This window comes from Salmo salar, chromosome 01 (genome assembly GCF_965601325.2).
Source record: "Salmo salar chromosome 01, fSalSal1, whole genome shotgun sequence".
Taxonomy (NCBI): domain Eukaryota; kingdom Metazoa; phylum Chordata; class Actinopteri; order Salmoniformes; family Salmonidae; genus Salmo; species Salmo salar.
Genome location: NC_138291.1, coordinates 47,911,091 through 47,927,084, shown reverse-complemented (window position 1 = coordinate 47,927,084; position 15,994 = coordinate 47,911,091). Strand labels below are relative to the sequence as shown.

The 15,994-nt window shown below is 41.1% G+C and overlaps 1 protein-coding gene across 1 annotated transcript in view; it reads right to left on the bottom strand.

The window, feature by feature from the left end:
- Positions 1 to 9,325: 9,325 nt before the first annotated feature.
- LOC106603011 (EMILIN-1-A) overlaps positions 9,326 to 15,994 on the bottom strand; it is a 66,323-nt gene continuing 59,654 nt past the window's right edge. The window contains exons 7-8 of the mRNA XM_014196114.3: positions 15,619 to 15,753; positions 9,326 to 12,402 (exon numbers count right to left, since the gene is read on the bottom strand). Coding sequence (XP_014051589.2) covers positions 12,080 to 12,402; positions 15,619 to 15,753 — 458 coding nt within the window. The 3' untranslated portion in view covers positions 9,326 to 12,079. The remainder of the gene's footprint in view (positions 12,403 to 15,618; positions 15,754 to 15,994) is intronic.

Here is a 15,994-nt window from a genome sequence, read left to right as displayed (position 1 = left end):
AACAAGCACGTCCGGTGAACAGGTCAGGGTTCCATAGCCGCAGGCAGAACAGTTGAAACTGGAGCAGCAGCACGGCCAGGTGGACTGGGGACAGCAAGGAGTCATCATACCAGGTAGTCCTGAGGCATGGTCCTAGGGCTCAGGTCCTCCGAGAGAAAGACAGAAAGAGAGAAAGAGAGAATTAGAGAGAGCATACTTAAATTCACACAGGACACCGGATAAGACAAGAGAAATACTCCAGATGTAACAGACTGACCCTAGCCCCCCGACACATAAACTACTGCAGCATAAATACTGGAGGCTGAGACAGGAGGGATCAGAAGACACTGTGGCCCCATCCGATGATACCCCCGGACAGGGCCAAACAGGCAGGATATAACCCCACCCACTTTGCCAAAGCACAGCCCCCACACCACTAGAGGGATGTCTCCAACCACCAACTTACCGTCCTAAGACAAGGCCGAGTATAGCCCACAACGATCTCCGCCATGGCACAACCCAAGGGGGGGCGCCAACCCAGACAGGAAGACCACGTCAGTGACTCAACCCACTCAAGTGACGCACCCCTCCCATGGACGGCATGGAAGAACACCAGTAAGCCAGTGACTCAGCCCCTGTAAAAGGGTTAGAGGCAGAGAATCCCAGTGGAAAGAGGGGAACCGGCAAGGCAGAGACAGCAAGGGCGGTTCGTGGCTCCAGCCTTTCCGTTCACCTTCACACTCCTGGGCCAGACTATACTTAATCATAGGACCTACTGAAGAGATAAGTCTTCAGTAAAGACTTAAAGGTTGAGACTGAGTCTGCGTCTCTCACATTGGTTGGCAGACCATTCCATAAAAATGGAGCTCTATAGGAGAAAGCCCTACCTCCAGCCGTTTGCTTAGAAATTCTAGGGACAATTAGGAGGCCTGCGTCTTGTGACCGTAGCGTACGTGTAGGTATGTACGGCAGGACCAAATCGGAAAGATAGGTAGGAGCAAGCCCATGTAATGCTTTGTAGGTTAGCAGTAAAACCTTGAAATCAGCCCTTGCCTTAACAGGAAGCCAGTGTAGGGAGGCTAGCACTGGAGTAATATGATACATTTTTTTGGTTCTAGTCAGGATTCTAGCAGCCGTATTTAGCACTAACTGAAGTTTGTTTAGTGCTTTATCCGGGTAGCCGGAAAGTAGAGCATTGCAGTAGTCCAGCCTAGAAGTAACAAAAGCATGGATTAATTTTTCTGCGTAATTTTTGGACAGAAAGTTTCTGATTTTTGCAATGTTACGTAGATGGAAAAAAGCTGTCCTTGAAACAGTCTTGATATGTTTTTCAAAAGAGAGATCAGGGTCCAGAGTAACGCCGAGGTCCTTCACAGTTTTATTTGAGACGACTGTACAACCATCCAGATTAATTGTCAGATTCAACAGAAGATCTCTTTGTTTCTTGGGACCTAGAACAAGCATCTCTGTTTTGTCTGAGTTTAAAAGTAGAAAGTTTGCAGCCATCCACTTCTTTATGTCTGAAACACAGGCTTCTAGCGAGGGCAATTTTGGGGCTTCACCATGTTTCATTGAAATGTACAGCTGTGTGTCGTCCGCATAGCAATGAAATTTAACATTATGTTTTCGAATGACATCCCCAAGAGGTAAAATATATAGTGAAAACAATAGTGGTCCTAAAACGGAACCTTGAGGAACACTGAAATTTACAATTGATTTGTCAGAGGACAAACCATTCACAGAGACAAACTGATATCTTTCCGACAGATAAGATCTAAACCAGGCCAGAACTTGTCCATGTAGACCAATTTGGGTTTCCAATCTCTCCAAAAGAATGTGGTGATCGATGGTATCAAAAGCGGCACTAAGATCTAGGAGCACGAGGACAGATGCAGAGCCTCGGTCTGACATCATTAAAAGGTCATTTACCACCTTCACAAGTGCAGTCTCAGTGCTATGATGGGGTCTAAAACCAGACTGAAGCGTTTCGTATACATTGTTTGTCTTCAGGAAGGCAGTGAGTTGCCGTGCAACAGCTTTTTCTAAAATGTTTGAGAGGAATGGAAGATTCGATATAGGCCGATAGTTTTTTATAATTTCTGGATCAAGATTCGGCTTTTTCAAAAGAGGCTTTATTACTGCCACTTTTAGTGAGCTTGGTACACATCCGGTGGATAGAGAGCCGTTTATTGTGTTCAACATAGGAGGGCCAAGCACAGGAAGCAGCTCTTTCAGTAGTTTAGTTGGAATAGGGTCCAGTATGCAGCTTGAGGGTTTGGAGGCCATGATTATTTTCATCATTGTGTCAAGAGATATAGTACTAAAACACTTTAGTATCTCCCTTGATCCTAGGTCCTGGCAGAGTTGTGTAGACTCAGGACAATGGAGCTTTGGAGGAATACCCAGATTTAAAGAGTAGTCTGTAATTTGCTTTCTAATGATCATGATCTTTTCCTCAAAGAAGTTCATAAATGTATTACTGCTGAAGTGAAAGCCATCCTCCATTTGCGAAGGCTGCTTTTTAGTTAGCTTTGCGACAGTATCAAAAAGAAATTTCGGATTGTTCTTATTTTCCTCAATTAAGTTGGAAAAATAGGATGATCGAGCAGCAGTGAGGGCTCTTCGATACTGCACGGTACTGTCTTTCCAAGCTAGTCGGAAGACTTCCAGTTTGGTGTGGCGCCATTTCCGTTCCAATTTTCTGGAAGCTTGCTTCAGAGCTCGTGTATTTTCTGTATACCAGGGAGCTAGTTTCTTATGACAGAGGTTTTTAGTTTTTAGGGGTGCAACTGCATCTAGGGTATTGCACAAGGTTAAATTGAGTTCCTCGGTTAGGTGGTTAACTGATTTTTGTCCTCTGACGTCCTTGGGTAGGCAGAGGGAGTCTGGAAGGGCATCAAGGAATCTTTGGGTTGTCTGAGAATTTATAGCACGACTTTTAATGCTCCTTGGTTGGGGTCTGAGCAGATTATTTGTTGCGATTGCAAACGTAATAAAATGGTGGTCCGATAGTCCAGGATTATGAGGAAAAACATTAAGATCCACAACATTTATTCCATGGGACAAAACTAGGTCCAGAGTATGACTGTGGCAGTGAGTAGGTCCAGAGACATGTTGGACAAAACCCACTGAGTCGATGATGGCTCCGAAAGCCTTTTGGAGTGGGTCTGTGGACCTTATTTACATAAGTATTCAGACCCTTTGCTATGAGACTCGAAATTGAGCTCATGTGCGTCCTGTTTCCATTGATCATCTTTGAGATGTTTCTACATTGACTGGAGTCCACCTGTTTTTGCTTTGTCATTATGGGGTTTTGTGTGTAGATTGATGAGGGAAAAAATGATCCATTTTAGAATCAGGCTGTAACGTAACAAAATTTGGAAAACGTCAAGGGGTCTGAATACTTTCCGAATGCACTGTATATACTGAACAAAAATATAAATGCAACATGTAAAGTGTTTCATCGGCTGAAATAAAGATCCCTAAAATGTTCCATACACACAAAAAGCGTATTTCTCTCAAATTTTGTCCACAATTTTTTTTGCATCCCTGTTAGTGAGTATTTCTCCTTTGCCAAGATAATCCATCTACTTGACAGGTGTGGCATATCAGGAAGCTGATGAAACAGCATGATCATTACACAGGTGCACCTTGTGCTGGGGACAATAAAAGGCCACTCTAAAAATGTGCAGTTTTGCCACACAACACAATTTCAGAGTTGTCTCAAGTTTTGAGCGACCATCAATTGGCATTCTGACTGCAGAAATGTCCACCAGAGCTGTAGCCAGAGAATGTAATGTTAATTTCTCTACCATAAGCCGCCTCCAACGTTGTTTTAGAGAATTTGGCAGTACATCCAACCGGCCTCACAACGACAGACCACGTGTAACCACGCCAGCCCAGGACTTCCACATCTGGCTTCTTCACCTGTGGGAAGTCAGTTTCTGACAAACTGACGAGCTCATCTGCGTGCTCGTCATCCTCACCAGGTTCTTCACCTGACTGCAGTTTGACGTCATAACCGACTTCAGTGTGAAAATGCTCACCTTCAATGACCACTGGCATGCTGGAGAAGTGTGCTCCTCACGGATTAACCCGTCAACTGTACCGGGAAGATGGCAGACGTATGGCGTCGTGTGGGCGAGCAATTTACTGATGTCAACTTTGTGAACAGACTGCCCCATGGTGGCGGTGAGGTTATGGAATGGGCAGGCATAAGCTACAGAAAACAAACACAATTGCATTTTATTGATGGCAATTTAAATGCACAGAGATACCGTGGTGAGATCATGAGGCCATCATGAGGCCATTCATCGGTCGCCATCACCTCATGTTTCAGCATGGTAATGTATGGCCCCTAGTAGCAAGTATCTATACACAATTCCTGGAAGCTGAAAATGTCCCAGTTCTTCCATGGCCTGCATACTCACCAGATATGTCACCCATTGAGCTCGTTTGGGATGCTCTGGAAAACGTATACGACAGCGTGTTCCAGTTTCCACCAATATCCAGCAACTTCACTCAGCCATTGAAGAGGTGTGGGACAACATTCCACAGGCCACAATCAACAGCCTTATCAACTCTATGCGAATGAGATGTGTCACACCGCATGAGGCAAATGGTGATCACACCAGATACAGACAAGTTTTCTGATCCACATCCCTGCATTTTTTTGTTGTTGCGATTTAAAAAAAATAATCTCACAATATACAACACACAAGGCAGGATCACGTTACAAATACTAGCCGACATGACAACACTAACATACAATAAAACTTTTTACATAGTGTAAGGAGTCAATTATTTGAATGCACAATATGACATTTACCGAAAGGAAGTAGAGTTTACAATAAAAAATATTTGTATATTATTCTCAGAAAAGAAAATGTGGTCCCCCCACTCCCTTACAATGTAGGTCCATTGCTTGGTTAAGAGTTGTTGATATCTGATAGAGTTTACATTATACATCCCATGCATCAACAGTTTTTGCCTGAGTTTTGTTTATCACTGCCACTGATCTCTCTATACGAACAATATCTTGAAAATATGATAACCATGTTTGAGGCGAGAGGATTGTAGGGGTAATCCAAGCACTAAGGATAGGCTTTTTTGCTGCTGTTAACCCCACATAAATTACTATTTTCTGAACCAGTCGCAATACAAATGAAGAGTCATCATTCAACAAAAACAAAGGTGTATCTTTGTTCACAGAAAATAAATGGCTACAGGCTGGCATGCACACAACGATGGAGTAAACAGACTGGTTGGTTCCACATATACATGGGCTAAATGGTGTACAGGCAGCTCAGCTATGATCAAACAGACAAAGTCCCCATCATTTTTGTAAGGAAATTTGAAACGTGACCAGAACTGAGACACCACAGGACATTCCCAAAATATGTGCGTTAGTGTTCCAACAGCATTCTTAAGGCATCTATCGCATATTGAAGTAGGAATCAACTTCATCTCAAAATATCTAAATGGGGTTGCATGCGTTATATGTATAAGCTTATAATGTATAAGCTGGTGTGCTGGGTTTTTAGAGGTAACAAATACATTTTCCCAAGAGAGCAAGTTTCATCATAGCTCTTGAGAGTTTTTGCAACTGCACTTGAAGAAACTTTCAAAGTTCTTGAAATTTCCTGTATTGACTGACCTTCATGTCTCAAAGTTATGATGTACTGTTGTTTCTCTTTGCTTATTTGAGCTGTTCTTGCCAAAATATGGACTTGGTCTTTTACCAAATAGGGCTATCTGCTGTATACCACCCCTACAACTGATTGGCTCAAACGCATTAAGAAGGAAAATTGAAATTAACTTAACAAGGCACACCTGTTAATTGAAATGCATTCTAGGTGACTATCTCACGATGCTGGTTGAGAGAATGCCAAGGGTGTGTAAAGCTGTCATCAAGGCAAATGGTGGCTACTTTGAAGAATCTCAAAAATAATTTTGGTTACTACATAGTTATTCTACAATGTAGAAAATAGTAAAAATAAAGAAAAATCCTTGAGTAAGTAGGTGTCCAAACTTTTGACTGGTACTATATATACGATATATATATACTATATATACTTTTGACTGGTACTATATTATATCCCTACCCGTCAGGTGCTATGTACTGAAAAAGCCGTTGCTTAATTTGTATACTTTTGTTAACATTGATGTTTGTTTACCGTCAACAGAAGTGCTTAATTAGTTATATATAATATAATTTTGTTTTACAGTCGCCACTGTACCTTACAAGTAAGTACTGTACATTGTATCTTTGTGGAAACAGACTCCACTTCATTTTACAGCCCTCTTACCTCCTAAATATCCTGTAAGTGTGAAAACAGATTAAGATCACAGAGAGATTTGCTGTTGTCTTTATGGGATGGAGTTGTCCAATTCAGCTTGATGTGTTATTGCTGGAATGAGCTAGATACAGTACTAAGAATGTACTTGATATAAACCACATGAACCTATTGTGCTGTATAATTAAGACTGTCGGCATATTGTGATTTAATGTCGGAGAATTTTGGATGGAGCCAATGCTTTTTCAGTGGGAGTCATCCGTTGATGATTGTCTGACAAAATATGCACAAACGGTCCGTCTTTTGACGGACAAACCCATCTGAAAGTAGTTGACTTGAGTTGTGCTTTTGAAGGAACAAAAACAGACAATGATGTCTGTGTTCATGCGTCTGAATGTGGCCATAGCCTAAGGATATTTTCTCCTTTGTTATCACTGGTATTACACTTGTATTATCTGTGTATAGTCCAGCTATATGATGAAGGGAATGTTTGGAATGAATTTAAGCCCAAATATCTGACTTGATTACATCTTGAAAATATAGTTGGACTTATTGAGACGAATGCTGCCTCTCAGTCCACACATTCTCCTTCATATAGTATCTATTGACTGTGTATTGGATATAGATAACATGTCCTGAGAAAATGACCCAGTATGCTATGGAAATAAACCCCTGGAGTCATAGCCTTATCTCAAGCATGTACAGTATATTTGACTGACTGTTGTGTGTATATGATTTCCTTCAGCTGCTGTACACCCACCTCTTCACCTAGTTTACTGATGTGCTTCCGTGACTTCAACAGATGTGTTGATGATACATCCAGTAACATTGTTAATAAGGTCACACAACCTTTTCCCTGTGCCCCTTAAAATGTTATTTTGGAACCTACAGTATGAGTAAAGGTGATCCGTGATGAAAATAATTGCTTTTGGATCTTGTGTTGCTTTCAGGCCTATATGTTCACTTTGCCTTACTACTGAGCTAGTAGGAAATTAACTATGTGAAAAGGTGTTCTTTGATGTCCCTCTTGCAGCCAGTCAGTCAGTATCCCTTACGGATAAAGCTTGCTAGGAGAACTAAAGGGATTAATCACAAAGGGCATCACTTACAAGAGTATCACACTGCCGTCTGCCACCAGATCCTGTGTTTTCATGAACTATTTCACTTGTCAAATAGAAAAACCACTCGGGTCTTTTCCAGACTGTCACGACCTGATCTGTTTCATCTGTCCTTGTGCTCGTCTCCAGGTGTCGCCCTCCAGGTGTCACCCATCTTCCCAATTTTTCCCCTTTGTTGCCCATTCGTCTTGTTCGTTCAAGCTTACCAGCGTTTTTCCTGTCAGCTCCTATCGTTTCCCAGCCTCTCTTTGCTAGTACTCCCGGTTTTGACCTTTGCCGGTCCTGACCCTGTACCCGCCCGCCTGACCTCTCTGCCTGACCCTGAGCCCGCCTGCCATCCTGTACCTTTGCTCCACCTTTGGATCACTGAACCCTGCCTGTCCCTGAGTCCACCTGCCGTCCTGTACCTTTGCCTTACCCTGGATTTTCAACCCCTGCCTGCCCTGACCTGTATTTGCCTGCCCCTGTTGCTACAATAAACAGTGTTACTTCGACAGTCTGCATCTGGGTCTTACCTTGATTCCTGATATTTTTTATTTATTTTTATTTTACCGTTATTTTACCAGGTAAGTTGACTGAGAACACATTCTCATTTACAGATATAGACCAGCAGCTCAGGCCCTTCCAGGTTCTCTCAGTCCAACCGGAGGAGACAATCCGGCATCGGAACGGCAGGTTTGAGGTCAAAACCTGAGCTCATTACACAGATAAAGAAACAGCGGAAATCTAATGAAGAAGAAGAAAGAAAAAGGGGGGGAAACATGGATAAAGTTGCATTCCCTGGAGTCGGTGAGAGGAAAGGCAGTAGGTGTTCTTCCTTCCATCTTTTTGTCTAGATATTCAGAACTTGACGAAGTCCCATCCCAGCTCGACGCAGGAGAAACGAAAGGCAAAAGGGTATTTTGTTCATCATAAATTAGACATCTGTGTCTGTTGATGGACAGCTGTGAGATGTTATTCTTTCCATTAATTCATAGGGAGATCTCCAATGACTCTCTCTTTTTGGCTTGCAGACTGGAAAATGGCGAGGCTCTACACTTTTTCTTTCTCAGCCTTTACAGCTGAGAGAGGCCCGAGAGAGACGCAAAATGCCATGTTTATTAATGTGCAGGAATAAAAATGTATCAAACCATTTGACTTAAGTTCCAAATGGCCGAATTAGTCAAATCAAAAAATCTTCCAGATATGGAAATACTTGATTCCGTACGATATACTGTATTTAATAAATCACAGCATTTGGATCGTTGCCTATTAAGAAATATTAATTTAAGCAATCACACAAGAGCAAAGAACCGAGAGGTCTGCTCAAACTAGACAGATGACATCACAAAATATGACATCATCACCTTTCTCACTCCTTTCCCGCTAGATTAGAGTCATAACCCTCTGAGCAGCGAGTGAATCCAAAACTCCTATGGAGAGGGCAGGGCTGTGTAAAATGTAATATCTTAATTTGAACCGCGTGTCGCCAAATCACACATTCAAGGTAACAGGTTGGACTGTAGGGAGGAGTTGTAAGAAGACCTTAAATACCTAGCATTGCTTGCTTTGGCATGTGGAATAACCAGTTGTTGATGACTTACTTCATAGATTGAGTAAACAGATTCCTTTAGCAAGAACAGGCACGGAGGTCAGATAGGAGCAAGCACTTTGTGACATCGGCTGATGTAAAAAGGGCTTTATAAATACATTTGATTGATTGATTGAAGTGGATAAATACTCAAAGGGGAGCAATATTGCAGCTTCTCAACTAAATATTTCCAATAGTGATAATATTCCACTATTTCCAATAGTGATATTTGTTTTATAAAACGCCATGTATTTGATTGTAATGGTGTACATCTCTGCGAAACATGTTGGTATCCATTTGATCCAGTTCTGGGTTCAAATACTATTTCAAATGTCTCAATTACTTTCACATACATTTCGAAGTAAGTATTCAGATATGTTTTATTTGAAAAGACAAGAAGTTGAATATTGGAAGGTATTTGGAAATACACTTGGAAAGTATTGGCATGTATTTGAAAATTCTCAAATACACTGGCTGTGTCTGAATACCCATACTACCGTACTACATACTTAGACTGCATACTATTTAGCACATACCGTTTAGTAAAAAGTATGCCACGGCCGCAACGCAGTAGCGGCTCCTGACTGGCTGAGAAGGTGGGGCTCGGCCAAATGAGGGTGGATTTTTTTCAATAGACGTATCGCATTACAAGCCTAATAATAGCTTATTTCAAATTTTATTCATTTCTCTAAACTCTGAATAAAGTAGGAATGGAGTTATAGGCCTACTCAGGCTGGTTATAGGCAGACTATCACATTCAACATATATCATAGCCCATATCGCCCATCTATCCTATTTAAAAAAGACTGAAGATAGAAACAGATCATTTGGTTCCATTTCAACATATTTAGTAGTGAAACCAAAGTGCTGTAACATATATAAATTAAATCAAATAGCCTAGTACACACACCAAAACTCTTTAGATGTTCAAATTAAAAAAGACTATTGCACAGAAAAATGTGGACAGTCAGGTGCATCGCAAATTCTGAACCGCTGGACAGCAACATAATACACTAAAACACTGATCATTGGGAACGAGATAAGAATGACTGCAAAGGCTTGACCCATAAATTAAATTAAATCGGCAACCTAGTCTACAAAACTAAAACAATCCATATGTTGAAATCAAAAGGCCAGATTAACATGACATCAATAACGCAGCCACATCCCGAGTCCCCGGTGCCCACACATTCAGAAATCAAAAGATGGTTTAGTATTTACTTTAAAAGCTCTGACGAAGGCCAAGAGAATAAGAAACCCTTTCCAATACGAAAACAGAAATCTACAAAAAAATATAATTTGAACACCACCGCAGAAGCTTCGCTATAAGTAGTCTAGTTTTGTTGTTTGGCTACTTGCAGAGAATGAGGGCCTATCACTCGCAACCCATCTCTTCCAATGCATTGTGGAAAAGTGTGCAACAAATTCTACTAGATGAAGAGCCAAAATGAGTATAACATCCTGGCATTTAAACAATACTTGATTTTCGAAATGTCGCATAATATTAAACAACATTTTTCCGCATACTCAAATGGCCTACAATTTAGGACGCAGGTATGTATATTCGGACACAGTCAGTGACTCAAATATACTCCGATGCATTTAACCCAGGTATTTGAAAATAGTATTTGAAAGTTCTTTCAAATAGTAGGCTATTTTTTGGAAATTATTTGAAAATACCTTCAAATACTTCCAATAGAAGTAGTATTCAGGCCACATTATTAGAAAATACTCAAATACACAGATTTTTTATTTTATTTGAATCCAGGTCTGATTTGATCATCTGTAAGCTGAATTTCCAAGTAAAGAACACATAAACATATGCTCCAATAGCCTACCAACCTAATGCACTGGTTAATAATGTCCTGATGCTGTTCTGATATCGTTGCCTGCTACATCGCATCTGGTATGTGTAAGGTTGAAGTGAAATGTGTTGTCATTTGTTGAAAAAAACTTCCTGATTCCTGGAATCAGGAGGGAACAAGAAGGACATCTGGTATCCTCCAACCAGGATTTCTGGAAAACCAGGGAATTTGGGGAAATGTTGCAGATTTTTGCAACCCTACTGATGTAATAAAGGGGCTATAGCCCATTTGGTCCTACTGTACTGTGGTGTAAGGCAGCGTTTCCCTCTGGTTGAGGTAAATTCCTACTTGGTTGTGGCTTAAGGCTGGGCTTTGAGCTAGGAACATTCTTTCATTCATCTGGAGTATCACAGACATTTTGGAAGGTAAGTGACGGACGGCACAGAAAACGCTTTGGAACCCGTCAGTATAAGGTACTGAAGCTTTAAAATAATATCCACACAGGCAAACTTTGGATTCACTGGGCCAAATGCATTACAGGGTATAAAGACCAGAACACACATACAAGGAGATAGAAAAGTGCACGGTAATATAAAAACATTCACAAAATGTGTGAATTCATCTCAATAGAAAACAGCTAGAGAAAATCAAGAAATTAATTTCTCATTCCTGGTTCTTAAGGTTAACTACTTAAGGTTAACCTCAGACCTTGACTGTGGGTCTGGCTCCATGGCAGGGAAACACTTTGCAGCAAAGGGGTATGTGGGATGTCAAGGAGACCTTATGGTCGGTATTGGTGCATGAAGGACTACTGTACTCCGAGCCCCATGCCTGGAGTGAGTAATAAGGAGACGGAGACTCCAATAACTATATAAAGATCCTGCAGTAGTACAAATTCGTTGTGAAAACACTCCAAATGCTGGGCAAGCTAAACATCTCTCAGTCTGCTGCTGCGCAGTCTACAGTATATCCTATGTTTTTTTCAAGCAGTTCATCAGGTCTCACAACATCAGAGGGCCAGGAATGACACGCGGAGGAAAAAACACAACACTTTTCTGTCATTGTCGTCGTCTCCTAGTTCTTGTTCATTCCCATGTTTCACGAGTCGATATAAAGTCATTCTAACCTCATTCCCTGGATCGATCATTTTGCTTTCAAAAGCAGTTGTCAAATAAAACTGTGAGACTAAATGGCTCCAGAGGGGACAAACCCCAACCCCTCTATTCTTTCTCACTTTCCTCTTCCCTCCCTCCCTTCCTCTCCCTCTCTCGTGTTCCAGCTTGAGAGCCTAGGGAATGCTGTCCCATTGGCTCACATCTGTTCGTACAGCAGCATTCCATTGAAAATGGTGAGAGGCTCTACGGAGTGGGCCAGCTTGCCCATGACGAGGTCAATGCAGACTGTGTCTCCAACCTGGAGGGGAAGGATGATGTTGAACACGGCCAGGGAGCCGGGGTTGATCTTGGCCTCAGCCACTGGCTTGTTCTCCAGGCCCTCTGGCTGGTATCCCCCGGAGTCTACCCGGGCCATACCGTAGTTGGACTTGGACAGCACCGCCTCGATCTTCTCGTTCTTGTAGCCCGTCAGGATGGCGCTGAAGAAGTAGCGTCCATCAATGGGCGCTGTGAAGATGCCTGGGGAACACAGAAACGGAAAGGTTAGAGTTAGCTTAGCATACTCCACTGATGTTGAAGGCAATAACAGTTGCCGTTTCTGGGTTATGACTTGGTTTGAAAGTTAGCTCATTCTACATGAACTAAAACAATGATGTAACTAACTAGCTACTTACTGTACATTGTGAGTAGGAGGTTAATGTTTACGGTCAGTTCAGTTTAAGATTAGGGAGGACAATTGTTCTTATTTCTATTGCAGCATATTTGAAGACTGTCGTTCACCCAGCTCAATGTAACTTTGATAGGTTTAGGCTACTACATGATACTCGAATTTGCCCTATATCCATAATGAGGTTACTACAACCTATCCTACAAATGAACGTATATAAAGTAGGTGCACAGGTCGAGAGACAAATTGAAATAATCAAGGTGAAAGACAGTGACACATTCAATATCACCTTGCACACGTGCCGGCATCCAGCTGATCTGGGGTATAATCATTAGTCCAAACGTTCCCGTTTTGCAACTAATACGAGAGTTTCTACTGGACAAATTCAGGTAGGTCCCTCCCCATTTCGTTCCGTTTGCTTCCATTTAAGACTTTTTGCAACAGAATCGGTGGAATGAATACACCCCTGATCACCCGTACACACAGTTCACTTTCATACAGCATAATCACTTTGCTTGTTGTATAATTCCTTCTCGCATCTACCCGCTCTCCTCCTCTCACCTTTTAATTTTGCTTGTTGACCTCAGTGCGCAACACAACAACTGTCTGTGAACAGGTGCAAAAACCTCTCCAATCTAAACCATCATACCATAACCGCTACAGAGCCTCTAGCATCGTTGTCACCATATAAGCTAACATCATAGAACTAACACGTTAGTAAATGCACAATCCAATCCATGTGTACATTCATGCAGTACAGTGTACAGCAAGAAGTTTAGCAGTTACACCGGCGATCCCAGGTGGCAATAAATTTAGGAAACCGAAAGCTGGCTTTGACTTTGAAGAGTTGCAGTATTGGATAGCCTTAGCTAGCTAGCTAATATACATAGCATTCCTCTCTGTTTGAGTCAGTTTGTTGAGTAGACTAAATTAGCTGCATTAGCTAAGTAAGTGAAAGGTAAGCCAAGAGGAAGAAAAAAAATACAACGATCTCGCTCTCTCTGCTGCTTTTCCTTAACTTTTGAAGAAATAATTTGTTCAAAACTCTTCAACTATTCTCTTTCTCTCTCTTTGAGTCAACTACTCACAACACTGCAGTGCTAGCTAGCTATAGCTTATGCTTTCAGTACTAGATTAATTATTTGATCCTTTAATTGGATGGACAACATGTCAGATCTCTGAAAGAGCTCTGATAGGTTGGAGGACGTCCTCTGGAAGTTGTCATAATTACTGTGTAAGTCTATGGAATTGGGTGAGAACCATGAGCCTCCTAGGTTTTGTACTGAAGTCAATGTTCCCAGAGGAGGACAGAAAATAGCTGTCCTCCGTCTACACCATGTTGCTAGCCTAGAGGGTGCTGTTTAGGCTACTGTAGACCATTGCAAAACAGTATGTTTAAATCAGATATTTGGTGACGTGAATATATTTAGTATAGTTTTATCTAAAAATAATAACTTTTTTAATGTTTCACTATTTTAATAGTAACCCTCTCACCAGGCTCGAATATGACTCTCACAATATTAACTTATGCAGAGTATCTCAGCAGCATGGGATGTTAGGTGAGAAGGACATCTCCAATAAGAATTCCTATTGTAAACTATCTAGGGTTATGACAATAGGGTATTAAGTTAAGTTCAGATGAAATGATTATAGGTTTCTGTTATTGAATCAGGATAAACCATCCCATGCATTAAATTAAATTGAAACAATCAATGACTCCACCAAGGCAATATACATAACGTTCCATATGTGTATTAAAACATTTTCAAACACAAATACATTTTCAGACACAACATCAAAATAAATAAAAAATAATAAACCCCAATGAGTCGTGCACAACCCGTGTCCAAATTATTTCAAGTTTGCTTAAATAAACCGTTGGCGCGCGTTGGAGCAAAAAAAAAAAATGATGACACCCAAAAATATCCAGAAGCACCTCACGTTGTGGTTACTCACTGCTTGGTAGATATTCCCTCAGCGAAGTATGGCAGTTCCATGCAGGTTTCCTCACAAAGTCCAAGGCAAGCACAGCTACCCATGTAGACAGTACTCCTTAGCCGTAACCGATATACCATGGGAACACAAACTCGTTAAGCTTCCCAAGCAATTATCTCCCGGTGTCACACGATGCTAGGCTAACCTCAAGGCTGGCAAATACCTCCACGACGAGACGGTAGCTTCAGTCTTTACTAAGTTTTAACAAAATTATAACAACTCTTTTATAAAATAAAACATGTATTTCCCTTCATGTCTTAGTAGGTATGGGTTTTGTTCTAGTTCTGTCGTCTTCTTTCATAATTTTTCTTCATCAACTGTCCTAAGGTAAAACGTCCATCCATTCATCAATGTCTTTTTTTCTTCTCTTTTTTTCCCAGGCCTCCCGTTAACCAGGTCAACTCCCATTGGCCACAACTTAACAAGTGACCTTATTGGTCAAAACTTAAAACTTAAAAGTAAACCAGACTATTCACTTATACATTAAATAAATATTTCTTCAAAAAGCATAATGCATTAACAACATTACAGTTTAGGAGCAATTCAATCGTCTTTTAAATATATAACCAATTAATTATAACAAATAAACTCAATACTTGGTTCAAACAAGGGTATTTCATAATGTTTAACCTTCCTCCTCTGAGGAACTTCCACTGCTTCACATGCAGATTGAACTCACAGTATACTTGGCATCAGTAGTATGCACTGATCATGTTTGTGTATACTTCTTCAACCCAAAAAACAATGACTTTCTATTAAAAAGCAAGTAAACATACAACTTAAGGAACAGCGGGGACTGTGAAGTAACACAAACATAGGCACAGACACAAGCATACAAACACATGATAACATACACACTATACACACACGTAGACATGGATTTTGCGTTATAGATATGTGGTAGTGGAGTATGGGCCTGAGGGCACACACTTAGCGTGTTGTGTATTCTGTAATGAATGTTATGTAAAGTTTTTAAAATTGTATAACTGCCTTCATTTTGCCGGACCCCAGGAAGAGTAGCCTTGGCAGCAGCTAATGGGGATCCAAAATAAATACAAATACAAATTCAGTACCTGTCCGCGGGTCATAGAACTCTCCCTCATTGACAAAGATCTTGTCGAAGACGATGGTGCCAGCGTTGAGCACGGGGTAGGTGAGAGCTGCAGAGAAGGAGAGCTTGGGCACGTTGGCATCGGCACCTGGCATACCTGCGGGCAAAATCACATCAATGTCTCAGAAAATAACCCAGCAGGGTTAGAGGGAGAACATGATTATTATCTTCACCATATATGATATTTCATTGTTCTGACATGAGGAAATCTATTTTCACGGTTCATTACAGACAAAATGGCAAGGTAAATAAAGTGTAGGGAACATAGCGAGAAAGATGTTTATTAAAGACCGTTTCGCCCCTTGGAATGTTTTCCTGTAATAGGCTAATCTACTGTA